Source organism: Salmo trutta, chromosome 14 (genome assembly GCF_901001165.1).
Source record: "Salmo trutta chromosome 14, fSalTru1.1, whole genome shotgun sequence".
Classification (NCBI taxonomy): domain Eukaryota; kingdom Metazoa; phylum Chordata; class Actinopteri; order Salmoniformes; family Salmonidae; genus Salmo; species Salmo trutta.
In genome coordinates, this window is record NC_042970.1 from 68,355,935 (window position 1) to 68,382,981 (window position 27,047).

The 27,047-nt window shown below is 45.1% G+C and overlaps 1 protein-coding gene across 2 annotated transcripts; it reads right to left on the minus strand.

The window, feature by feature from the left end:
* Positions 1 to 171: 171 nt before the first annotated feature.
* Positions 172 to 25,473, minus strand: LOC115147213 (myosin-9). 2 transcript variants are annotated; one of them, XM_029689315.1, is made up of 41 exons: positions 25,289 to 25,473; positions 18,840 to 19,171; positions 18,451 to 18,607; positions 18,314 to 18,341; positions 18,045 to 18,138; positions 17,535 to 17,552; positions 15,514 to 15,606; positions 15,301 to 15,364; positions 14,746 to 14,844; positions 14,224 to 14,367; positions 13,995 to 14,090; positions 13,436 to 13,707; positions 13,022 to 13,195; positions 12,569 to 12,742; positions 12,240 to 12,354; positions 11,717 to 11,910; positions 11,448 to 11,569; positions 11,279 to 11,348; positions 11,035 to 11,195; positions 10,778 to 10,886; positions 10,525 to 10,656; positions 9,965 to 10,171; positions 9,555 to 9,692; positions 9,182 to 9,305; positions 8,830 to 9,001; positions 8,272 to 8,484; positions 7,927 to 8,071; positions 7,411 to 7,617; positions 6,752 to 6,856; positions 6,482 to 6,634; positions 5,896 to 6,144; positions 5,342 to 5,554; positions 4,839 to 5,051; positions 4,532 to 4,693; positions 3,964 to 4,092; positions 3,781 to 3,869; positions 3,546 to 3,669; positions 3,061 to 3,269; positions 2,753 to 2,861; positions 1,880 to 2,052; positions 172 to 1,478 (listed from the first exon to the last, which is right to left on the minus strand). In XM_029689315.1, the coding sequence occupies exons 2-41, from the start codon at positions 19,164 to 19,166 to the stop codon at positions 1,367 to 1,369; spliced, it is 5,889 nt and encodes a 1,962-aa protein (XP_029545175.1). In that variant the 5' UTR covers positions 19,167 to 19,171; positions 25,289 to 25,473; the 3' UTR covers positions 172 to 1,366. The 2 variants fall into 2 exon arrangements, with proteins under 2 accessions (XP_029545175.1, XP_029545174.1); XM_029689314.1 differs by lacking the exon at positions 25,289 to 25,473 and adding an exon at positions 25,025 to 25,139.
* Positions 25,474 to 27,047: the final 1,574 nt, after the last annotated feature.

The following is a 27,047-nucleotide window of genomic DNA, read 5'->3' on the forward strand; positions in this document are numbered from 1 at the left end:
AGTTATAATCTTTGAACCCTCTGGTGGTGTACTTGAGGACTGCATGTGTGTAAATACTGTAGCTAATTTGTGGTATCGCTCTTTCGTTTAAAACTTGTTTATTCCGTTAGTGTGTGAAAACACTTTCCCTGCATCAATATTAATTAACTTCAGGGTTAAATATTGCAGTCATATCCTTTTAATAGAATTTTATTGAAACATGGCATCTGATAAAATACAAAATACTCTGAAATAAAACAATTGTCAATATACCCCTGTTACAATTCATTAAACAGCGAGTGAAAATTGAGCATAAGCATACATCCCCACTAGATCTTGCAGAATCTCTAAACTCAATAATTGAAATGTGAAAGTGCAATAACAGAAAATGAACGTGACCAAGCTAGATAAAAAATTATGAGTATCTATTCTTAGATATGAAGTAGAATTCACACCATGTAGTATTCACTGCCACTCGTGTGCAAAGAACAGTGCCATCTAACCCACCACCATTCTCACTATTTAGCAGAGCACATGGATCAACTCAAAGCAGTCAATCATTTAAAGAGACCAATAACTATCAGAAAAGACCCCGCACATATTTCAGCATAATACAATTTGCAAGTGTTTAGGCTGTAGTTATTCTCAGTGTATGCACCTACTCCACTCCTGTGACCGTTAGGTATAAAGTGCAGGCTTTAACTGTAGATGTAATAACTGTGTGCAAATGTTCTAATGTGATGCATGTACTACAATATGTGGATTAAAAGTGAAGTACTACTGTGTGTGCAGAAAATACCAGTGAAAAAAATAAAAATATATATACCAGAAGTACAACTCTAATAAACCATATTAAATTACTGCATTCATAAAGAAAAAAACCGTTGTGCACAGCGAAAGGTGGCAGAAACAGTATCATACAAGTTCCAAGAGAAAAAGAGGTGGCAGCGGGTATTGGTGTATTCTAGCCACACTAACAATTTAAACTGCTAAACCATGTCGGAATAATATACTTCTTATAATATTGAAAATGGCTGAGTAGAAAAATGGATCTAGAAAGTCACATATTTGGAAAGCTAGCCTCTAAAATAAATGTCCCATTCATGACATAATATAATTTGGCCACATTTGTTTTGCACACATGCACTGTACAGATTTCAAATGTGAATTAGTAAATCTAGGAGAACGATCTCAGATCTCCAACTACCTGAACAAAACAGATTGTCAAAAAATGGACACTGAAGAGAACAGTATAAATCTTGGTGTATGATAGCAAGGATGGCTGATGGAGCAGTCAGCTATAGAATGTACTATTTAAATCTGATAGATTTTGCATTTCCAGTATGGTCCCTGTAAAAGTTGGCTGCTCTGTCCTGTCACGATCATCTCACTCAGGTATAGGCTTGGATGCGTCGCTGGTCAGATCCATCTCCTCATCACTGTCCCCCATGCCTGTGCGATTCATGACACGGCGCATGTTTAAAGGCAAGTCCCCGCGCCTGCAAAGAGTAAATCAACAACTTCAGAGATATTTGGTAACAGGTTTTATAACACCGCAATTAAATACATTCATCCTTTTATGCTTGTTCAAAGCCAAAAGACCCAGTAACATTGTATTTCTGTAAAAAGGAGTGCCAAAAACACCATAACTATAATCGGTCTAACTATCAAAAGGCTGGGTTGTATTCAGTGAATTCAGAATGTTTCCCCCAAATAAATTCTGGCATGATCCCTTCTTCTACCTGACATACATTCTACACCTGTGGCAAAAACCAGAACGTGCACCCCAGGGGGGCAGGACCGCATTTGGGAAACTCTGCTCTACACAATCCATTTCTAACTAAACCTTGTGCAACATTTCACTCTAATGAATATAGGGTAGAGGGAGGGATGACCATACCTGAGCTTGCTCTTCAGGGTGCTGACCTCTCGGGTCACGGCGTCTTGCGACTCAGTGGCATCATCAAGCTCCCTCTGCAGCTTCCTGCGGTTGGCGTTGGCCCGTGTCACTTCCTCCTCTGCCTCCTCCAGCTGACGCTTTAGCTGACGTGTGCGGTTGTTCGCCTTGTCCGCCTGTGGAGTACAGGAAGAGGACGTTCAATCAGTGGCTGAAAATATATGTATCCATCTATGGAGGCTATACAGTAACTGTGCAAGGTGGTTCAGTGGCTGCAGTATACAGCATGCGGTTTCTGGTTGTTTTCCCAGATATCAGCGCAGATACAGGACAGGTCTGCACAGATTATCTGGGGTATATTCAAAATGTTTAGTCTGTTGCAAAACGTTTTTGTAAAATAAATCGTTTATCCAAACGGAAAACATTTTGCAAAAAAAAAAAATAGAGTTTATTGGACAAATTCAGGTAGGTCCCTCTCCATTTACTTCAGTTTGGTTCCTACAGTAAACGTTTGCATTGCAAAACAATCTGACTAATGAACACCCCAGATCTTTACAATACATGGAGATTATACAATCTGTATCCGTCATGTCGCTTGTCTGGTTACATTGCACCTGGAACCACACACACACACACACACACACACACGAGGTTGGTAGCATGTTAATTGGGGAGGACTGGCTCATAGTAATGGCTGGAGTAGAATAGGTATCAAATACAAACATATTGCTTCCATGGGTTTGATGCCATTCCCTCCGTTCTAGAAATTCAGCAGCCTCCACTGATATACATTACACCCATGTTGCTACTGATATAGGGGTAGGCAACTGATGTTGGAGTAGGCAACTGATCTAGTTATATGCAGAGTAGACCCACCTCTGCTTTGTACTGCTCTGTGTTGCGTCTCTCGTCCTCCACCTGCAGCAGCACCTCCTTCAGCTTCTTCTCCGTGCGCCTGACCAGCCTGGACGAATGCTGACGCTCCCTCAAAACAGAAAAAAACGGAGTCAAGACATGACTCATGAAAAGGGGCATTTTCTCCTAACCTGCTTCTCAAAATTCATAGGAGGTCAAAGGGGAGGGACCTTGGATCCTCTCCGACAATACATTGAAAAGGAAACAAGGAGAGCGGACTTGAGAAATTCAGGAAAGAAAGGGAGACCGCGCCAATGATTTTTACTTACTTGAACTCCAAGTCCAGTTGCTCCTCCAGCTGCAGTATCTTGGCCTCCAGGGCAGTGATAGAGGCCTTGTATCTGGACTTCACAGTCTCTTCCAGCTCCTGCAGCTTGAGCTTCAGCTCCTTGTTCTGCCGGTCCAGCTGGGCCCGGGTCCCCTCCAGGCGCTGGGCAGTACTACGCTCCGCCGTCAGCTCAATGGTCAGCTGGTCAGTCTAGGGCAGAGAGTGTGGCGGTATGGACAAGACTAGGCATTGAGATGAATTGGACAATGTAGTGGCCGGCCCATTACGTTAGACATGGTGTATTTATCTCAGTTGAGAACTTCTACTACAAAAATAGATCTAACGATTCAGTTTGAAACACTACAAACAGAACTCAATTATTCTTCAATCAGATTCCCACTTTTCCCTTCATCTCCTTGTGACTAACCCAGATAAATAAAACACTTTCCTCGGTACAGCTCATCTGCTTTGCGATCAGTTCATTACCTGCAGTGTGGTTCTCCTCAAGCGGTCGTTGACCATCTCTGTGTTCAACTGCTCCTCCTCCAATTCCTCCTCTAGCTTAGCGATACGAGACTCCAGCCTCCTCTTCTCATCCACCGTCAGGGTACTGAGGGTAGGGGGAGGACATTTTGGTTAGGAGGAAGAAAACCCATCACAGATATTGCAAATTCCATGCAAATCAATTTCAGTGTTTCTATGAGGTGTCTGTGAGCCGTACTTCTTAGCGTTGTGGCTGTTGAGCTCGTCCTGCAGTTCGTCCCTCTCTGTCTGGGCCTGTTTCTTGACTCGCTCAGCAGACGCCAACTCCTATGGAAGATGGAGAGGAGTCTGTCATGAGGAGCATAAGAACATGGACAGTGGGGGTGGAGACAGCGAGCGAGAGCCCTGCAAACAGACATACCTCCTGGAGACGGATGGTGTCAGCCTCCATTGCCTTGATCTTCTTTTCGTTCTCCTTGGCCATGTTGAGGGCCTCGTCCCTGGACAGACGCAGATCCTCCAGCTCCCTCATCTGATCTTTCAACAGGGCCTGTGTAGGAGAGAACCAAACTGTAGGGCTTATTATCCTTCTACTGAAGACTGCACACTGCCTAATTTGTAGTGAGCTGTGAACTAAGTTTTTGTCGGTGTAAACCTAACAGCTGTTAGACATGCCTTCAGCTCACTTTTGGTGCATAGAGAAGGTTACCGTGTATGTGAGAGATCAAGCCATTCTCAAAACCAGAAGCCAGTTAAAACCAAAATACATCAAATTTACTGCTCTGCACTCAGGTAATTACTTCCTGCTAAAAGCCCCAACCGAGACTCGAACCCGGGTCTAGTGACTGGCAAGCCAACATCTTTTAATTGTGTCAATTACAAAACATGTCCTACATGCAGCAACACTAGCAGACAATCCAGTAAAAGCAGAGTGCCTCAAAAAGTAGCCCAAAACTCACTGCCCTCCTGTGTGCGTCCCTCTGTATTACCTGCAGTTTCTTCAGCTGTTTGAGGGCCTCGTCACGGCCCTTGTTGGCCATGCTGATGCCTGCTTCCAGTTCTCCCAGGTCTGCCTCCAGCTTCTTCTTAGCAGCCACAGCCAGGGCTTTCTGCCGCCGCTCATCCTCCAGCTCAGTCTCCATCTCACGCACCTGGGGAACATCACACAGATCCAAAGTTGTGTTTAGTAGGTTACAGTTTTTTTTTTTAAAAAGCATTTCTTATTGGATAAGTTGAAGTCTCCTCTTCCGGTTTCAGACCGTTTTCTTCCAATATGTAATGAACACAACCCAGTACCTGTTTGACCAGCTGCTTCCTCCTCTCTTCACCCTGCTCGTCTCTAGCCTGCAGGTCCCTGTCGGACTGGGCCTTCATGGCCTGCATGTTGACCTCCAGACGCAGCTTGGCATCCTCCGTGGCCTGCAGCTCGTCCTCCAGTTCCTCCAGCTGCACGCGCATCTCCTCCATCTGTTGATCCATGGCACGCTTCGCTTTCTCCAGCTCGTGGACCTGCACCAAGAGGCAAAAAGGAAGAACTTTAGAATGAAATAAAAACATTGTCATTCAACAATGTTCAATGAGGGAGTTTGGGAGGGATGGTGCATTCACATTTTGCAGTGTTTGGAAAAGTTCCAAACTACCCTCAAGTCTTTCCTCACATCCTCCCGATTTGCAAAACACATTGGAGGAGAAGGTCAGACTGGATTTGCATTTGTAAGAGTAAGACAGGACGCAATGAATCAGGAACTTGAGTCACCCACTAGCAATAGTTCAACAACAACATTCGTGATCGGACTTACACTTTTACCGACGTCGTCCTTCGATGAGACCAGGTCATCCATCTCTGCCTTGAGGACCTTGTTGGCCCGGTCCAGTTCATCCTTCAGGTCCTTAATGGCCTCCAGCTCACGGGTCAGAGTCAGGGCCCGCGTTTCCTTCTCCCTGGCCTCAGCCTCAGCCCGGTCCCTCTCCTCAGCATTCCGGCTGGAGATGGTCTTCTCCTCGGTCAGCATCTGTTATAGGGACAGGCGAGAAGGTATTTCAGTATGACAGTTGAGTCAAAATCTATTTTTTTTGTTTTGATGTAGTGCTTGAAGCAAATTTGAACCGGAAATGATTGATCTATACATCATATGATGCATAGATCAATCATTACAGGTTCATTTTATGAACCGCTTGTCATGGGCCAGTGATTAAATCTAGCAAATAACCCCTTTTTTAGAGGCTTATCAGGGCAACTCTAGTCCTTGAGGGCTGCCGTGGTTGCAATCTTTGGCCATCCAGGACCAGAGGTGCTCACTGCCCACCTCTGCTATAGAACCTCTATGCCATCACCACCCATCAACCCATTCACCTGGTCAAACTTCCTCTGCTTCTTCTCCAGGTTGGACACCGTCTGCCTGAGGTTGTCCTGGTCCACCATCATGTCATCCAGCTCCTGCTGCAGACGGGTCTTGGTCTTGTCAAGCTTGTCGTAGGCTGATGCCTTCTCCTCCAGCTGTTGGACCACGCCCTCCAGCTCCCGCTGCATACGTTTCTTGTTCTCCTCCGCCCCCTCCAGGGACTGGGTCTCCAGCTCCATCTTCTTCTTCATCTCCGTCAGCTGAGGATAAGGGAAGAGTACGAGAAGTTTGGTAGAAAGGTAAGGGAGAGGAAGAGATGCACATGAAATGTAGTGCCGATTGGTCAAGCTAAAGCATCAAGTCATGTCAATACGTAAAATGCCTCGGACTTCATGGTCTGTATGTCCTAGCGTACAAGGTGGCATAGTTCAAAATCGGGATTTTATTGAGAAAAACAGGAAGATTTCTGTAAGCATTCAGTGAGGTGGTGTAATATATGCATGATAGGGAAAACAAAACTGGATAGTATTATGGAGCTCGAGGGACAGAGGAATGCGCTAGCAACCAGAGCTGGGAGGGTACAGAGCTGGTACTAACCTGAGCTTGGAGGGTGTAGAGCTGCTTCTCCGTGTTCTTCTTACCCTGCTCCTCCTCCTCCAGCGTCTCCCTCAGGTTGTTCTGGTCATCCTCCATCTGACGCAGACGAGTGGAGAAGGAGAGCTTCTGACGAGTTTCCTCCTGGAGCAGCGCCTAGAAAGAGGACAAAAAGGAGGGAAAGAATGGTTAGAGTGTGTTTAAGGCCATTTCAGCACATGGGTGTGTGTGTGTGTGTGCGCGCACACGCTGAGCGTGTCTGGGTGACCGTACCTGTACATCCTGCAGTTGAGACTCTACAGTGGAACAGTCTTTAGTTGCCTTGATGGACTTGCTCTCAACCACACTCAACACGCTATTGACGTTGTCCAGCTCAGACTAGACAAGACACAGAAAGGAGGAATTAACACAGCCATTTAACCACATCAATCCATTATCCCTAATATACATGCATATATTCATTATCATCCATTAACCCCACCCCCTCCCTTTTGTTTTTAAAATGCTGCTACTCGCTGTTTGTCATCTCTGCGGTCACTTCACCCGTACCTACATGTAAAAATTACCTCGACTAACCTGTAACCCCGCACATCAACTTCGTACCCCCCCCCTCCGTATATAGCCTCGTTATTGTATTACTTTATTTTGTACTTTAGTTTATTTAGTAAAAATGTTCTTAACTCCATTTCCTGAACTGCATTGTTGGTTAATGGCTCATAAGTAAGCATTTCACTCTAAGGTCTACACCTGTTGTATTCAGTGCATGTGACAAATACAATTGTATAGTGTTAATCTATCCACCCACCAACATAATACTTTGAAACCCCCCAAAGTGTTCTGGATACCCATTCATTCACCTTCTTGCCTCATATCATCCCTTTCACCATCAGCTACAGCCAAGCCACTGTATCCAACATCCAGTCCACACCTACCTGCATCTTGGCCACCTTCTCGGCCAGCTCCTTCCTTTGCCTCTCGCTCTCAGAGTGTTTGATCTGCAGTTCCTGGACCTGGGTCTCGGCCTTCTTCCTGCGCTGCTCCGACTCACTCTTCCCCTGGGTCAGGGTCTTCAGCTCGATGGCCAGCTCATTATGTTCGCTTTCCATAGCCTGCTTGGCTTTCTCCACCGACGCCTTGTTCTGAACGAGCAGACACATAGGCAGGAGGTTACGTCGGCGGTTCTCTACCGAAATACTATAACGTACAGCTTGTTTTACTTCGAGGAAAAGAGTTCATATTGCACTATTGGTTATATAAGTTCATGCTGATGAAGACTTCAATATGAAATACAAACTATTACAGTAAAACCTTGAATGTTACAGGCAATATAAAATTAAGATTCCACCATTCACACAGTCATGTTAGAGAACCATATGCCCCTACAAAAAAGGGAAATTCCCATGATGCCTACATATGAACAGTATAATGCAGTTTAAGTGAGCTCTCACCCTCTTGGCCTGCTCCAGCTGTTCGTTGAGCTCGTCGAAGGCCTGGTTGTGTTTGTGCCTCATGTCAGCCACCTGCTGCTCGTGCACCTTGGCCTCATCCTCCAAAACCTTCTTTAGCTGGGTCACCTCAGTCTCACGCTTGGTTCTGAACAACAGGATGGAGCGATTGAAAGTGGTGGAGGAAGAGGGGAATTGAGGACTGGCCCCATATGTCTTCTCAACGTGTAATGGTCTATAACTAAAAAACTTAACATTTACGCATGGCAAACCACTGTCCTTCACCTCCAACTGTGTGTGTGTGTGTGTGTGTGTGTGTGTGTGTGTGTGCATGCACGCTCCCAGTACCTGAGCTCTTGTTGTGTTGCAGTGGAGTCCAGTGTGTCCTCTAGCTCAGTCTTCAGAGCCTCTAGCTCCTCTCCCAGGTCCCTGCGGTGTTTCTCAGCCTTGGCCCTCGCAGCCCTCTCCAGCTCCAGGTCCTCCTGCAGCTCAGAAAGCTGGGCCTCCAGCTCCCGGATCTTCTTCTGGGCCGTGTTCTTGGCCGCGGCCTCCTCCTCTATCCTGGAGGGTGGTGGGGAGTGAAGGAGGATGGGGGTTAGAGTGTAAAGCATTGAAATTAAAAGTCATACAAGACTATTTTGTAGACTTTGGTTTTACTGTATGGGCTTAATGAGATCCTAATAAAACAGCAGATCAAACTTTCAATGGAAAGTAAAATAACATCTCATTCAGGCCAACCAAATGCGGGCCGCAAGCCAATTTAATGTGGCCTGCGTTTCTGTTTCATACATGCGGCCTATAATGTGTCATTTATAAAATGTCAAAAATACTTGATACACAAATTGGAAATAGAATTTAGGCCCTTTCTCCAATCAATAAATAAAAAGTGTTTCCCTTCCCCCTCACCTGGCCAGCGCAGCCATTAGCTCCTCCTCCTTCTTGGCCAGCTGGGCTCGGAGCTCGGCTATCTGGGCCTGCAGGTCAGCCATCTGGTCATTCAGCTCCGTGGAGTCTCCCTCCAGCTTCCTGCGGTTCTTTTCCAGCTCTTGACGACTCTTCTCCTCCTTCCTCAGCCGGTCTGATGAGGGAGAGGAAACCAGGAACGTCTCAATACTTTAACGTGTCTCCATCCTGGTCTCAGATTGCTCTCAAAAAAGGCGCTTTTCAGGTCAGTACAGACGAAGGATAAGAGACAAGGAAAAGTGGTTCACCTCATAAACGTAGAATCTATGTCATTGCATGTCTACGGTCCACCTACCCTCCAGGTCAGTGATCATGGCCTCGTGCTTGTTCTTGAGTTTCTGCAGGCTCTTGGACTTCTCCTCCTCCTCAGTCAGGTTGGTGGTGAACTCTGAGATACGTTCCTCCAACAGCTTCTTCTCCTGCAAGTAAACAAATAAACCCCACACACGATTACAAAATAACAACCTCAGAAGGTTACACCAAGTCTGAACCATAAGAGCACAACCGGATATTACATTCCAAGATAACACCTAGTCCCTAATTTATTATTATTAAGTCCATGATTTCTTGCTTTATTGCTGGAATGAATGAATAACTGCCTAATTGATTATTTTACTCTTCCATCCATCTGAAAAAAACATGCTAATGCATCAACTTGTACTACAAACCTTATTGAGTTTGTTGTTCTGGTCATCCAGCACCATGACATTCTCCTCTATCTTCTTCAGCTTGGCATCTGTGGTCATCTTCTCCAGCTGCAGCTTCTGCCTGGCTGCCTCCTCCTCATCCAGCTGCTGCTCCAGGTCCTACAGACAGATGAGGGAGAGAGATGGAACGTTTTCATTCAGATGTTTTCACCTCAATTCCTTCCATCACTCCCTTCCTCTCCAAGTTAAAAGCGCCACACCCCTTGGAGGGTGAAATGGAAAGGGAAATGAAAACCAGTGAAAATTGACAATTTGCAAAGGCAATTTAATAGAAATAAAGTTCATATAGTTACATGTGACTGACGGGTTTGGACCACAAGGCTCAATTAACAAGGGAAAGTTAGTCCACCATAAATAATATAAAAAACTACCGTGATGTTGGTCTGCATCTTCTTCCGCTCAGTCTGTAGCTGGGTGACCCTCTCCTCTTCCTCCTCCACTCTGGACTCCAGGTCGTGGAGGATCTCCTCCAGCTCCTGCTTCCTGGTGGCCAGCTTGGAGCGCATCTCCTCTGCCTCGGCACACAGCTCTGTCTCCGCCTGCAGCTGCTCCTGCAGGGCCTGTTTCTCTGCATTCAGCTGGGAGGGAGGGGGGGGGGGGGAAATGTGTTAGAAACAGGGCAATGATACACAGCAAGGCTGAAATGCTGGTTGGTTTATGATACTATGGTGTTAAATGGTATGGGAAGTTACTCACTCCATCCATCAACAATGTATAAGACACTAGGAGCGATTTCCTGGACAGATTAAGCCTTGGACTAAATAGCAAACTCAATGGAGAATCTCAGTTAAATGCTTTTTAGTCCAGGACTAGTCTGTCTGGGAAACCACACCAATAAGACATAATTGTTCTGAGTGTACCAGTCATTACCTTACATTGGGGCTTAGTCTAAATCCATAGAAATAGAATTACTTGAAGTGACACTCCATACCTGTTGCTGCTTGGCCTCAAACTCCTGCAGCTGCTCCTCAGCTTGCTGCTGCCTCTCCTTGGTCTTCTCCAGCTCATCCTCCCTAGCCTGCATCTCCTCCTCCTGCCTGGTCACCTGCAGCAGAGGCTTCACCTGGGGGAGTAGGGGAAGAGGATGGGGACTCAGAACAATGTAAGTAGCTGAAGAGTAGGGGGTGAGGTCTGCAACACTGATATTAGGACGCTCCCATATTGACTTGCAACAGTGCGTGTACCTTGGTGAAGAGCCTCCACCACTGCCAGTTCCTGAGTTTGAGGTAAGCAGCACAGTTCCTCTGGATCACCTTCATAGCAGTCAGCTGCTGCTGTCTCTTTGTGAAGGCTCTGGAGACAGAAAAAAGACGACGTTCATCAATCTACATGATGTTATTGGAATATGTGTTCATAGCACGCTCACACACCAACTAATATACAGTAGAAAACCACAAGCCAAACCTATGCTAGCTACTACGGTAAATGGCGAGTTCCTTACTTGCGGGCCACGTATCCACGACACCAGGACTGGAAGCTGATGATGATGTCGGTGATCTTAATGTCCCTCTCCTCCTCCAGGTGGGCCAAGACGCCAGCTCGGAAAAACACCTTACTCTGGCCAATCCGGAACAGGTTGGAATCCAGCTCCAGGGCCTTGATCTGGGAAGAGGAAGTAGAGAGGATGACATTTGGGAATGACATAGGAAGACTGCTGAATGATGGTTTGTTCTGACGCCTCTTACCATGAGCACACAGGCTTGTTTGCCGTCCATGAATCCCTTGGGAATGGCATTGGGAGTGAGGATCTCATATCTGGGAAAACAGGAGAAGTTAAAGATAAGACACTGAAAAGCAGTAACAGGCTATGCTGACAGCGAAGCTGACCACACAAAGATAAGTTCCCGTGGTTACCTCTGTCTGAACTCCTGGAAGACGATGCGGTTGGGGAAGCCCTGTCTGCAGATACGGATCCCCTCCAGAACTCCATTACACCTCAGCTGGTCCAGAACCAGGTGGGGCTCCAGCTTACCAGCCTCACAGTGACAAAGTGAAGAGCCAGGATTTTAAAATATATGTGCTGAAGCAAAGACCAACTGCCTATGTCTCGTATTTATTATATAAGTTTATAGTGAAAAACACTCATTGATCAATGGAAGATTTGATGACTGCAGACACCATACCTTCTTCTCGTGGTTGGGGATGATGCAGCGGACGAAGTTGGGGTTGGTGTTCCTGAGAGTGGTCATGAGGTTGGACAGCTGCTCCTTGTAGAGCTGGCCCACCGTGCGGAACATGCCCTTACGGATCTTAGTGGCCCCGTGCATCCCCCCGTCAGACATCCCAGCAACTTTGTCCAGGCCCACAATACGGTCCACTGAGAGAGAGAATGAAAAGGAGCAACAGGATCATAGATAACACTTAACTCATCTTTCACCAAGTACTTTCAGTTCAAACATACAGAAAGGTTGCTGCAGTTCTATTGGCCAACACCAATCATGCAGTTCCATGTACCAACAGTAGGTGACATCACACTATTAGAGTCTACAGCCCAACCCAGTTACTTTCTAGTCTAGTGGAGGCTGCTGAGGGGAGGACGGCTCATAATGAATGGTTTTCATGCATTTGATAACCATCGTTATGAGCCCTCCTCCCCTCAACAGACTCCTCTGGTCTAGTCAGCTCTCAGTATCTCACGAGACTTACCGTCTCTCCAAAGCTCTGACACAAACTTGTCAGTGGACTGGTTGAGCAGCGTGGCCACGTTGTCATTCAGGGGGTCCATGTTCTTCATCAGCCACTCATCTGCCTTGTAGTCCACCTGGGGAGAGGGGGGGGGGACCATTTTGTGATCACATAACTTATTGACTGGTCAGCTGTGGTATTACCAATTTGCTCAGGTTCAAGATAAATAAGGGTTGCAAAATTCCCAGTTTCAGAAATCCCGGTTGTAGGATCGCTGAAAAGTTTCATATAGTCCCGAATTTTACCACCCAATTAGTGATTGATAGATTCACCACGAGTGGTGAACTGACCTTTCCAGCGTAGTGGATGATGCAGAAGTCAGCAGAGTCCTTGAGTTTCTTGGGCTTCTGGAACTTGGGGTTGTTTCCCTGCTCCTGAACCACCTTCTCCACAAAGCTCTTGTCCGTGGCCTTGGGGAACCAGCACTCTTCATCCAGCAGAGCCAGCACACCAGGGGGACTGGCCTAGGAACAGCAGTGAGAAAGGTGGAGACATAAATCCAATGCATGTTGGGTAGTGCAGGACATTTAAAACATGCTAACTTTAGGGGATATTGACTTGCATTGGTTTTTTTGGGGGGAAAAAATGCTCAAGTTTACCTGGCTGCTGTCACCAAATGTTAACAAAACCAAAGGATGGATTGCTGTTTATGCTTGTCCAAAGACAATGTGTAATTTGGAACAGAACAAATCACATAAGCCTCAGGTCCATTAGGGAAGAGGTGGTAGTGGCAATATTCTTACATGCTTCTCGATGAGGTCGATGCAGGGCTGCAGGTCCAGGCCAAAGTCGATGAAGCTCCACTCGATGCCCTCCCTCTGGTACTCCTCCTGCTCCAGGACGAACATGGTGTGGTTGAACAGCTGCTGCAGCTTCTCGTTGGTGTAGTTGATGCACAGCTGCTCAAACGAGTTCAGCTACAGGAGAAAGCGGGGAAAAGACAGAAGGTACAGATTAATTAGACAGACCTTTTTGGTGGGAACTTAGAAATGCAACGTTTATCTTAATGTGAGAAAGCAGTAAATATGTCCACGCAGCATCTAAATAGAGATGAAGATACATTTTGAAAAGCAATTGACAATGACCACTCACGCCAATCCATTGTTTTGTATTCAATGACCAACAAACAAACCCCTTTCCCACGATCTTCATCTCACCTCAAAGATCTCAAAGCCAGCGATGTCCAGGATGCCGATGAAAGAGGCTCCCTGTCTCTTGGTCTTGTCCAGGGCCTTGTTGATCCTCATCACCAGCCAGCGGAACATCCTCTCGTAGGAGGCCTTGGCCAAGGCCTCCACCGCAAACTCAGCCTGCTCCTGGGTCTGGGCCTTCTGAACGTAGTCCCTGCCCACCTTGATCCTGGGGGACAGGATGGCCCGGGTGAAGTCGGTCACGTTCATGCCCAGCAGGTGGCACACTTTCTGGGCCGCTGAGGGCAAGAGAAAGGGGTGGGTGAGTGGGTGGTGCTGGATGAATGGAGAAGGTAAGGGATTGTAGAAGCCATGAAGGAGGGTTGCAGGAGACAAAGTCTCATTAAGGACCCACGTGGTAGAGGAGAGGGTGCACACTTTTGTTCCAACCCAGAACACACTTGATTCAATTAAATCACAGAGCTCTTGATCAGTAGAAACAGGTGAGTTAGTGCTGAATTAAAAGAAATTGTAAAAAAAAAATAAAAAAAAATCAAATGATTAGTGAAAATCAGATGTAAAGTACCTGTGTCATCGGGCATGGAGGCCTGGTCAGAGTTACGCTCCTTCTTGAAGCTCATGTTGCCCAGCTGGAGAACGGCAGACACAGTTTTCAGAAGACCTGACGGAGAACAAGACCAATCAATCACAATACATCCGTTATTTACAGAAACTGCATTGATCTTGAAAAAGCTATTTGAAAACTGTAGTATTCCAGGCTAAGAATTAGGTGTAACAGAAGGGAGTTTGTGTACCTATCCGCTCCTCCTCTGGGATGCTCATGATGTTGAAGGCGTCCATGGTCTCCACAAACAGGTCACGGTCCTGCTGACCAGGGATGGTCACGTTCCCGTGGGTCAGGAAGCGGTAGTTCTTGTAGTCCTCCAGACACAGCTCAGCTGGTTAGAGAGACAGAACACATTATAAAAAAGGCAGATACATGTGTTAGTTATTATAAGTTATAAAGCATATCTGCAGGCTTCAAGTAAAAAGTGTTACTGGATATAATTTTATTTAAAATCAACTTATTTTACAGTCCAACCATTATACTTATAATAATGGCCGGCATGTAGACTAGCGGTTAAGAGCGTTGGGCCAGTTGCCGAAAGGTTTTTGGTTCAATGTGCCCTTGAGCAAGGAACTGATCCTAATTGTTCCTCTAAGTTACTTTGGATAAGAGTTTTTGCTAAAATGACAAGTAATAATTTCCCCGTACCCCCCCCAAAAAAATGACATAGCATAAACATTGATATAAAATGAGTTTGTTGGTCACTCACAGCGCATTTTGTCCCCAGCTCCTGTGAGCATGTAATAGAAGACGTGGAAGGCTCTTTCATCCTTAGCCTGTCGGATGGCTCTGGACTTCTCCAGCAGATCTGGCAACATGGTTCGTCAAGAAAAAAACTCCACCAGACAACCAATAAGTTGTGGAATATTTGATGTTAATTAATGTTACAATCCTTAGTTGCTACATCAATTTTTGGACTTATAAATTAGTGTTATATACCCATTGATTCTTGAAGAATAACTTAAACTGCCTCGTTAGCTTAGCTATACTGCCATGCACCCTCAGAACCCAAAATATAAGCTTGTTTGACTCCAATGCTTGTAAACAAATGTAAAACGTTAAAGACTGTACAGCTTCAAGACATGGCTAAAATGTAAATGTTGCCATCATGGGATGGTCAGACCTCACACCCATAGCTCTATCAATGAATTTGTGTGTGTTTATTTATCCAAGCCCATCCCTCAGCTTTTTCAACTAACCATTCCAGCTTGAAGGCTGTATACGTCCTTCAAGAGCTATGAAGACGCATTGATCGAAAGGATACAAGTTTCAATGTTGGCTCCCACAATATATCCATTGACGTCAAAGTTGATCCGGATAAACTTCCCCTAGAAAGAGAGCGAAGGCGAGATCTGTCACTTGTATGACCAGGTGGCAGTGGATCCAGTTACAGTCAATACTGGTCTCGTCATTAACGTCACCACATAATTGCGCAAAGATGCCAAAAAAAAAAAAAAAAAAAAAAAAAGGTTCTTACGAATCTGGAGGAGTTGTCATTCTTGACCGTCTTGCCGTTTCCAAAGGCCTCTAGGATGGGGTTAGCCTGCAGAAGTTGTTTCTCTAGCTCCCCCTGGTGACAAAACATACATGCAGCAGATTCACAAATATACTCACAGGTGATACCAAATGTTATCATTATGGCAGTAGGACGGCAGGATGACTCAACATGAGCATTCATGCAGTAAGATGCTGCAACTACTTAATTCATTGCCGCAAGCATTGCATTTCATCTTGGCGAGAAGCATTGGGAGCACCCGCTTGACTCCATGTGTTAGTCGTGGAACTACAGGCATGTTATGCACACGTACACTCAGTGGCCACTTTATTAGGTATGACCATCTAGTAGCGGGTTGGACCCGGGGCATCAATTCTACAAGGCGTTGTGTTCAAATGTTGCTCAATTGGTATCAAGGGACCTAATGTGCGCCTGGAAAACCCTTCCCCACAGCATCAGTCTGTACCGTTGACCCCAGGCAGGATGGGTCCATGGACTCATGCTGCTTACGCCAAATCCTGACTCATCAGCATGACTCAACAGGAACCTGGATTTGTTGAACTAGGGAATGCATTTCCACTCCTCAAGTGTTCAGCGTTGGTGATTGCGTGCCACTGATAGGAGTGGAACTGTGTGGTCGTCTACTGAAATAGCCCATCCGTGACAAGGATAGAGGAGTTGTGCATTCCACCGTTATTTGCCTGTTTGTGGCCCTCCTGTTAGCTTGCACGATTCTCCTTCGACCTCTAACAAGCCGTTTTCACCCACAGGACGGCCGCTTACTGGATGTTTTTTGTTTGTGGCACCATTCTCTGTAAACCCTAGACACTGTCGTGAGAGAAAAGCCCAGGAGACCAGCCATTTGAAATACTGGAACCGGGGCGCTTGGCCCTGACAATCATACCACGCTCATAGTGGCTTAGGTTACTCGTTTTGCCCATTCTAACATTCAATCAAACAGTAACTGAATACTTCAATGCTCGTCTACCTGCTTTTTATAGCAAGCCACGGCCAGTTGACTCACTGTCTGTAGGAGCAAACCATTTTTCGTGAATGTGGTGGAGTACCTAAAACTGTCCAGAGTGTATATTGCCTTAGATGAGTTTATCATAGACATAAATTAGCAGGTGTGCATAGCTGTAAGCAGTAAACAGCAGGATATGCTACCATTATGATACAAATCAAGAAAGTATGACCCCAGGGAAGCTATAATTTCCTAATAAACCCCCACACTCATTCATGTTAAATAGTCCACATTCCGACACACTCTCCCGTCCCAACCACAAGCCCAGCCTTACACAAGCACAAAAGATAAGCACTTAAAGTACATTCGAGACAGTCGCCGAGATCCCAAGACAGCACACAGGCATGGAACACCCAAAACAGATAAATCAGCTTGTTGTTGTTGACCGCTTGTTCTAAGACCAACCAGATGAGGTGAACAAAGGCCCGGGAGTGGGGTGGGACAGGTCAGACAAACATGATTGGGTTACCCCTTCACTACTAGTGTGGCCTGACTCACGAGCACTTTGCTGATGGCTAAACACACACACACACACACACACACACACACACAAACTTAAATTTGATTCTAGGGCTGTGTTTACACAGCATCCCAATTCTGATCTTTCCCCCCCTCACTACATATCAGATCTTTTTCAGAGCTGATCCGACTGGTCTTTTGACCAATTAGTGAAGAAAAAAATTGATCAGAATTGGGCAGCCTGTGTAAACAGTTCCGAAGCATTGTTACTTGATCTGCTTTAGTATGCAGTCATTTGAAATATCATGCAGTACTCTTTTCGGCCTAAATCTCTAAGGTGTTAAGCTTTCGGTATAACATAACACTTCATCACACCTCAAAAACATCCTTTCACCTGTACATTACACCACCACACAGCTTGCATACAGACTGCAGTTAGTAGAACATACATTTACATCAAGGGGGGAAAAGACGCTGGCAAGCGGGAGAGATGGCGAGCGAGAGGGAGCGATTAACTCACATGTGCTAATGCTGCACCCTAGAGATGGGAACGATGGATAAGAGAAAGAGAGTTTATCACAAGTACTAACCTACAGTGGTTAAAACAAACTAATACAGTGTCACGCAACTGAGTCATTACAGTCCCATCCAATGTCAATGGGCTGTATTCAACAACCCAAATTCAGGAAATGGGTCCCTATTCATAAAGTGTATCAGTAGGAGACAGTGCTGATCAAGGATCAGGTTGCCCCGTCCATGTAATTTCGCTCATATTGAGAGCTAAAATGCTAAAACTGGTCCTAGATCAGCGCTCCCTCAGACGGTTTATGAATACGGGCCCTGGTGACTGCAGGGAGGTGAGGCAGGCAGGTCCGGACCTGAAACAGGAATGTTAGGAACAACTACCCTGACTACCCAGAATAAGTACAGGGGGATGAGAAAATGAGCAGCAGCACAGGACAACTACAGGACAGAATGGGGGTGTAGGACGAGGGGGAGTGAGGAGGTGAAAAGGAGGGATGGTACTGACCTGGTCTTTCTTCGACTTAAAGGAAGAGGCAACGTGTGCCAGATACTGGATCACTTTCTTGGTGTTCTCTGTCTTTCCAGCTCCCGATTCTCCTCTGCAGGAAAGGAGAGAAAAAGGGAGAAGGAGAGAAATTAGATAGAAATGAGAGGGAGGGAGAGAACAGGAGTTGCTGATTGAAGATGGGAACAGACGGCAAAAGACATCTCATAGGCGCTAGACAACAAGCATAAATAAAAACACAGGGAAGATTGAGCAGAGACATAGCTTACGTGCAGAGGATGGACTGATCTTCACGATCTGAAATAGAAGACAGAAAATACATGTGAGTGTGTGCGTGTGTGTGAGTGTGTGTGCGCGCATCACAGGTGTGTATGTGGCACAGGTGTGAGGCATCACATTCTCTCACCCTGCATCATACTCCTGTAAGCGTTGTCTGTGATGGCGTAGATGTGAGGGGGCATCTCGTGTCTCTTCTTGCCCTTGTACATCTCTATGATGTTCTCGGAGTAGATGGGAAGGTACTTGTAGGGGTTTATCACCACACAGAAGAGGCCAGAGTAAGTCTGCAAGTTACAAGAGAAGGGACTTTGAGCACACAGGCAACACTAACCATCTATACCAAGATTCTGACCCAAATCTCTCACAATATGGCAAAATCGGCTGTCCAGAGTGCTGTGTATTTATTGAAATGTAAATTGTTCTGGATACATGTGTTATTTTACACGCATGTACGCGTATTTATGTGGACTCTGTCTTTATGTAAATATGTGCATATGAAGCATGCAAAACACTCACGTAGATGAGGCCAGAGTAGTAGCGGTCCTTGAGGTTGTGCAGCACTGAAGCCTCGTTCAAACACGTGAGCTCAGCCATGTCCTCCACCTTACTGAACTTGGGAGGGTTCATCTTCTGGATATCGTCCTTGTTCACCGTCACCTTCTTGCCTGTATCGGCTAGCTCCACCACACACTCCTCTCCCTTCTCTTCCTTGACGGAGCCGGCCACGAACCCCAGCGTCTCCGAAGGGATCCATACCAGCTTCTTGGTGGCCCAGTCGGCCTGGTCTAGGGGGTTGGCGACCTTACCGCCGTCTCTATAGAGGAACTTGTCCGCTTCCGACATGGTGGCTGTAGGACGAAGACAATAACAACGATAAGACCAACCAGGAGGTAGGCTGGAGAAAGGAAAGTGAGCCAGAACATAGTGGAGAGGAAAAACACGAGTCATGGAAACACCCAGTGAAAAATAAATTGATGATCATGGTTTGGCCCAGGAGTTTGTCCTGAACACATGACCGGATTTATCGAGTTTGGCTTCTCCCTGTACAATAACTGATTTGCTTCTGACATGGCTGTAGAATGGATACGGAAAATAGGACAAGTGTCCCGAGAAAAAAATAAATGCAGACATGCTGAGCTAACCTATGATTGTTACAGCCCAGCAAATTATTTTGGTCGAAATGCCTTACTTTAAAGTGAGGGGCAACCACAAACAGCATGCAGGTGCAGTTCGGACCTTTCCAAATGACTAAAAAGGTACAGCTCAACTGATGTCATTATTTTGGTCATACGGCATCCCATTCCTTGGATTTAATACCTTAGAGACGATTGAGTGAAATGTTTCAGTGTATAATTCACTCAACCCGTCTAAGTTCAGGTCATATGCACAGCATGGACCTAAAATTTACATTTAAGTCATTTAGCAGACGCTCTTATCCAGAGCGACTTACAAATTGGTGCGTTCACCTTATGATATCCAGTGGAACAACCACTTTACAATAGTGCATCTAAATCTTTTAAGGGGGGGGGGTTAGAAGGATTACTTTATCATGGACCTATATCAAATTACTGAAACCATTTCAGAACGCGTGATCATTGTTGAGAACGCTGAACATGAGCTTGTTCTACAAGGTTAAACATGCGATTCCCATTTGCTGAAAATGCATTGTTATGCGTGAAATAAACATGTGTTACATGAAACGTGCATCTCAGGAATATTTGCAGGCACACGCACGGCTGCACGCTAGAGGTTGTACTACGAGGTTGTACTACGGGGTTGTACTACGAGGTTGTACTACGAGGTTGTACTACGAGGTTGTACTATGAGAACGATCCTCTGTAAGCTTGGTAGATTTTCTCATGAGACGCGTTATGGACTGACTTTGGCCAGCATAAACTGGATCAGACTCTAAATGGGTTGTGACAATCAGGAATTGAGCATGCACACATCATTGGAGTCACACACACACACACACACACACACACACACACACACAAAACCAGTGACACACCTTTCCATCGTGACCTTTGGCACTTACAAGCTTGTCTTTCTCACTCCTGCTTCCCTCTACATGACGAGACAACTTCTGGGCATTGACCTGGTGCTCCCTACATAGACACTTCTCTCCCACAACTGTTCCATACATTGCATCTTAACCTTTCTCTTGTCTTCCTATCCCTTAATAACCAAAAACAGAACCCTCCCGGTATTGCTTGATGCCTATGCTCGATGAAGTTGACATGAAGAGACTACCTAGAACTTTGCCTAATAAGAAAACGCTTGGTTTTTGTTTTGTTGCAAAACAATTTGCTATAATGAATGCACCCCAGCTGTCATGTATTACATAACGTTGTCTTAAGGACAAGTAATGAGCGGTGGACCAGTCAGAGGAAGACAAATGAGGGCTCCCCAACTTCCTTGGAAGGGGAACAGAAAACAGGACAGCCAGTGAGGAATGTCTGGAGCAAGTTTAGACAGAGACATTCCATTATACTCAGACACCACTCCCTTAAGAACAGACGCCACGTCCCTTTAAGAATACCTTCACTCTTCAGGTTAAATTGATGAATATAGACATCCACATCTTAACCTAATACTTCCCCCTTCCATCCTTGGGCCTGTATTCATAAAGCGTAGCAGAGAAGCCCTAGTGCTGATCTAGGATAAGGTCCCACTTGTCCATAATCTTATTCAATATGATCCAAAAGGCTGATCCTGGATCAGAACTCCTAGACTGAGGTGCTTTATGAATACAGACCCAGGTATTCTAGGTCAATTTCTATCTGCTTGCGTCTCTAGCTATGACCCTTTCAAGGGTGTGTGTGTGTGTGTGTGTGTGTGTGTGTACATACTCATGGGCCTCAGGCTACAAGTATAGACTACAACGCCCAGTCGTAACCAGTTTTTACCTCCATGGTAACATTGTAATTACATTCCAGGTGAGATCAATATCTTAAGGATTACATAACTTGTACAGGGTTGCCTTGTCCACCATTATAATTCTATGTCTCTTAGGCTGTATTTACACAGACAGCACAATTCAAATCTCCCAATTTGTCTTTTGACCAATTAGATTAGATCTGAAAAAGATCTATGGTGAAAAGATCTTAGGTGATAGTTCAAAAGACCAATAAGTGGAAAAAAGATCAGAATTGGGCTGTGTGTAAACGCTGCCTTATACTGGGTGAAGGCTAATGAAGCTGTGTCCAGATCTATTTCAAGGTTTTCTCCTGCTTCCATGCAAAACATCACCGCGTGTCGATCATGTCACCCTTAGCGCGTGAGGTGGTGACACAAAACAGTGTTTGTGTCTAACCCCTGTTCCCAACCCCTGTCCCCCCTATCAGGGAGAAAGTGTGAAATAATAGGGACAGAGAGAAAGAGGGAGAGAAAGGGGGATAGAGAGGGATGAGAGAGGGACAGAGCGATAACATCCAGCTGGATAACATCCAGGTGTCTCTAAGTTCATTATGGGCTCAGACTGATGCTCTGATTAAAGACAGAGGGGGAGGATCAGCTCAAGGATCTCTGTGTCCATGCTGTTGGCTGCCCACTACATGTGCCAGCAGGAGTGGACTACTAAACCAGAGTAAACCAGTGTGAGTAGACAGCTGAAAAAAAGAAAATCAGGACTGTTCCCACTCATAATAACCCACGCATGCTACCCTGATCCCAGATCAGTTTGTGCCGTCTCGCCAACTCCTTGTCACTGAGACCGAACATGACAAGAAGTTGGCACAAACAGATCTGGGATCAGGCTGATCTCATGCACATAAGCCCCATCTGAAACACATAGGAGGAATGGGTCCTCGTGGGAGACATGAGGAAATGCAGACAAGACGACCATGAGAATGTGAGACTCACATGAATGTGGGTTTTCAGCAACAAAGTGCTAACTGTGGGCCAACTTCCACAGGAAGTTGCGTGATATGGTGTTGCAGTGTTGACATGCATTTCCTGAGGGTCTTATTGCCCAACTTCAGTCTAGAAAGGACACTACTGACATCCACAATTGATGGTACCCATTGTCATAGTGTTAAGAGGATCAGAGAGTAAGCCCATACAGTGGGCTGTGACTCGAGGATTTCCTATTCACCTTTCAACTCGTATGACTGACTTGTCAACTCAAATGACTAGTGTGTCAATTAAAAAAAAAGGGCAATTACACCACTTTTCAACCTAATTTCCATTATCTCCAGCACAACACCAGTGTCCATCTACATATTTGAAAAATGCACATACATGTTTAAAAGTTGCTGGAGATAATGATTGAGGTTGAAAAGTGGCAGAATTGCCCTTTAACACAACTCCTTATCCATTCACTCGAGGGACCCGGCATGGTTCGTCTTGCAGTTGCCCGATTAGATTTCCGTGCATTGGGTCTAGATCTGGGTTCAAAAAGTACTTTAACAGAGAAGGTAAGAAAATGCTAACATGTCATATAAACCAGCGGGAAAAATAAAAATGTATTTGGCAGGCCGGTAGCCAATGCTTTGCGGCCTGGTGGTTGGGAAACCCTGCTATAAATCCTGTATGGCAACTCATCCAACTCTGCTATCAACCAGTATCATTTACCCATGTTATGTAGTCATTGTATCTCAAAACTGTTGTCAGACAGCATAATAAAGTCCTATAGCTCAAGCTGCTGCAGATGGAGGTGGCATGTGGCTGTCTGTTAAAAGGGCAGGGGGAAGCCAAGCTAAAGACTGGATTGAATGGAGGCCAAGAACACAAGTGTGTAGAGGTGTTGAAACGTGTTTCTGAGGACAGCAGGGCAGGCCTGTCAGAGATAGACATTAGCCAGTGGTGACCTCATCACACCTGGTTTTAAACAGCATTTTGGAGAAAAAAAAAAATGTATTACATAAAATATATATATATATTTTTTTAAATAGGTCAAATACTAGCTGGGCTTAATTTCATGGCACAATGGAACCAATGAAATAGTCCCAACAGTGCAAACAGCACCCATCTGGCACTCCAGGTAGGCTTAATGCCCCCCTATTTAAAACCTTGACTCTTAGGTAGATGTAAAATGTAAATTTGGGACACTCCAATTAGTATGTGTTTCATGTCATATGGTATGTATTCATTTGTGGATGGCCATCATTTCATGTGATGTTACAAATTCCAATTTGTTGTCAGCAACGTTAGCTAGGTGGCTAACGTTAGCTGGGGTTGGGGGGTTAAGGTTAGCCAACATGCCTAGCTGCAGAGTAGCTAAAAAGTAGTCGGAAAGTTGCTAAAACTGTCCGTGATGAGATGCGAACACACAACCTTTGGGTTGGAAGAAATTCGCTTTATACTCCTGCCTGCTCAACCACCCTACTTTATTTTTTGTCTTAAGTAACCTTCTGTCATACGTAACTATTTTTTATTTTACCTTTAACTTGCATCCTTTCGGTTACTAGTCCAACGCTCTAACCACTAGGCTACCTGCTGCCCTACTATACCAAATGTAACATACTAATATGAGTCCCCCGGATTTACATTTACTATATTACGTGTAGTCTGACACCAGGCTGTCTCTTATCTAGTTAATGCAGGTACTAGGAGTGGCAGGCATTAACATTAGTATCTATTAAAAAAAAATGGGTGGGGGAAGTAACTAAGCAAGATGGTAGATATGATTAGTGCAATCATATAATTCTATTTTAAGGTGTGTATGGTCTAGTCCCCAAGGAAGGACTCGATTCCTACCAGGAACATTGCATTCTGCTAAATAGCTTTAAGACAGTGCAGTGGCCTGAGTAGGACATTCAATGAACTGAATACAGGTTTGACTCAAAAGTTGAATGCCACACCTTTACCAGACGAAACAACGCAAACACGAGACCCAGTATTTCAGGTGCCAAAACAATTTGAATGCAAGTGTGTGCAAATTGTGTATCCTTAGGGCAGGCAGATCCATATCAGGGCGTGCGTGCGTGCATTTTGTGCTCCAACCAACCCTCCAAGCCATGGTCTCAAATTACAACTTCAAAACAAGACAAGCAAACATCAGATAAATTGGCAGTGTTGGAGAGCAGTGAACTCCATTTAGTCCAAATGTATATTTTTCCACATCAGACCTGCCTAATTCTCACTTGAAACATGGTTTGTTTAATAGGCTAAAATATACATTTTCCTCAGAAAGAAAATCTGAAATGTCAGACTACAAATTGCAAGAACAAATCACTTTGGGATCATAATTAAACAAAGTGTATTTTAGCCTTCAGTTGAATAAACCATGTGCTTTTTTAGGGTAGCTTTAGTGTAGCTTACCTTCTTTCAGTGTGAAATGATTGGTAGCTTAGTAAGCTATATTTTCAGTTTAGCTTCCCCAAAACAATAAATTGGTCAAAGTAAAAGTGCACTACTACAGGGTTGATGGCTGTGGTTTGGAATAGCCACCTAGTTTGGGCAGCAGAACATAGGATTGGACACCGGCTGGGTATTGTCATTGTTAATTACTTGTCAGGACAAGGTGAAATAATCATTGTTTGTACAGGTAGCCTACAATTGGTTTACCCTTGCAGATGCTGCCATCCAGGTTAGCTTTACTCAATGGCTATACTCAAACTGTCACAGTGCAAGTTTGACAGGACTAAATGTGAAATGACTAGAAAGAGAGAGTATCAATATTAAGTCCCATCAACTAGCAATGTAGTTTGCAATTTGTCCAAGTGTCCCTTTGTTACTACCACCGACTACGTCCTCACCTGAAGCAGTGACACGGCTACCTTGACGTCGAGTAGTGCGGATGCTGCTGGACGAATCACCTTCCGATCTACATTCGCGATGTAACGCAAAAGCGCACATGACACAGAACTAATAAAAATAACCTACTTGTCTGTCGTCGTTTGTAGAGTTTCCCGCAACAGACTTCGAAGAGAGCACTAACATATTATAAATAGATCTCATCCCACGAGGATTACAGAGGGACCGACTGATAGGTAACCTTGATAAAATAAAAATAAACTTACCTTCTACTCGGTTGTAGGCACTACGGGGTGAATTCGTTTGCTCTACCGGTTTCCGTGTTTGCAAAGGCAACTTCTTCCGCGCGACAACAAACTCAAGAAACCCTACTGCAGATTCTTTCCTTCTCAATTATCTCCCTTTCTGTTGTCTCTGCGCCGGGCGTGACTGAAATAGGGTGGACATATCTAAACTATGATCCGCCCACTTTATCATTCACAGGTGAGAAGGGTCTGACTGCGGCCCACGTCCTCGCCAAGACTAGGCAAGAAACGCCCACGCCCATAGAAACCCACCCCCTCTTGTATTGGCTATTGGCTACTTACATTTGAGTAATTTAGCAGATGCTCTTATCCAGAGCAATTAGGGTTAAGTGCCTTGCTCAAGTGCACATCGATAGATTTTTCCCGTAGTCTGGTCAGGGATTCGAACCATCAACCTTTCGGTTACTGGCCCAACACTCTTAACTGCTAGGTTACCTGCTGTCCTTGTAGCATTTTAGCTAAGCCTAACCCTTGTCCTGATCATAACCTCATTCTCCTATTCCGCTACATTAGGTCTTCTACCTGACACATGGATTATCCTAACCTGCTAGTTAATTATGCTAACCTGCTACATTCGTTCTCCTAACCTGCCACGTTAATTATCCTAATGTGCTACATTAGTTCTCCTAACCTGCCACGTTAATTATCCTAATCTGCTACATTAGTTCTCCTAACCTGCCACGTTAATTATCCTAATCTGCTACATTAGTTCTCCTAACCTGCCACGTTAATTATCTTAACCTGCCATGTTATTTATTCTAACCTGCTATGTTAGTTCTGCTAACCTGCCTCGTTAATTATCCTAACCTGCCACATGAATTATCCTAACCTGCTACTTTAGTTCTCCTAACCTGCGACAGGGTTTCTCTGGGTGTTTCAACCCGGGACAGTTCACCATACTGCAGGTAGGTATTTGCGCCGCACCCTCCATGTATCAACCAACAACATCATAATGTGGTAGGAGAAATAGGGTGGGATTTGGAGGGATGATCATGCATATTGATGAGTTTGATTTGGTGAATTATCACTTTCTATTGTCAATTGCCAAAGAATAAACTACCAATACTTTAGCACCATAGTCAAATATCTAACACTTATCTCCAGCGGCACCCAGGCCAATAAATATTGCTATTAACAGATCTGTTTGTTACTTAACCATAATGGATGGTAAGGCTTGGGAAGGGGAGAGGAAGGGGTGTTGTGACAGAAGGTGAGCATCTGGTATGAGAGAGTAGAGTATGTGTGGAGAAATGCAGGAGTCTTGTTTGTACCTGCCCTTCCTGTAATTTTCTGTGCCAAGTCACAGAAGGCTTGGGGGCTGGAGAGGGGACAGGTGGGGGAGACAGTAGAAGCTTTGAGACCTTTAGCTGTTGGGAAGAGGGGTGCAGAAAAGTCTGATCTGCAGCCACTCCAAACATGGCCAGGGTGGGTTGGTGTCAATAAAGATACACTAATGATGCTGTAGTAGCATTTCTTCATCAATGTGATTGAAAACCTCACCATACAGGGTACACGTTTACTTATTTTTATCATTTATTAAAAACTAGGTGAACATTTGCATGCATTTGACAGACCCTGGCTGAGAGGTGCTGTGACAACTCAGTTCAGTACAATAGTCACTTTACCCCTACCTACATGTACAAATTACCTCGACTAACCTGTACCCCTGCACATTGACTCAGTACTCCCTGTATATAGCCTCGTTATTTTGTACTTTCGT

Coding starts and splice junctions, on each gene's coding strand:
- LOC115147213 (XM_029689314.1), bottom strand. CDS start 25,124: ATGTGCGCTTTTGCGTTACATCGCGAATGTAGATCGGAAGGTGATTCG. Junction 6,635..6,751: donor CTCAACTGCAGGATGTACAG/GTACGGTCACCC, acceptor TCCTCTTTCTAG/GCGCTGCTCCAGGAGGAAAC. Junction 5,052..5,341: donor AGGACGACGTCGGTAAAAGT/GTAAGTCCGATC, acceptor CTCTTGGTGCAG/GTCCACGAGCTGGAGAAAGC.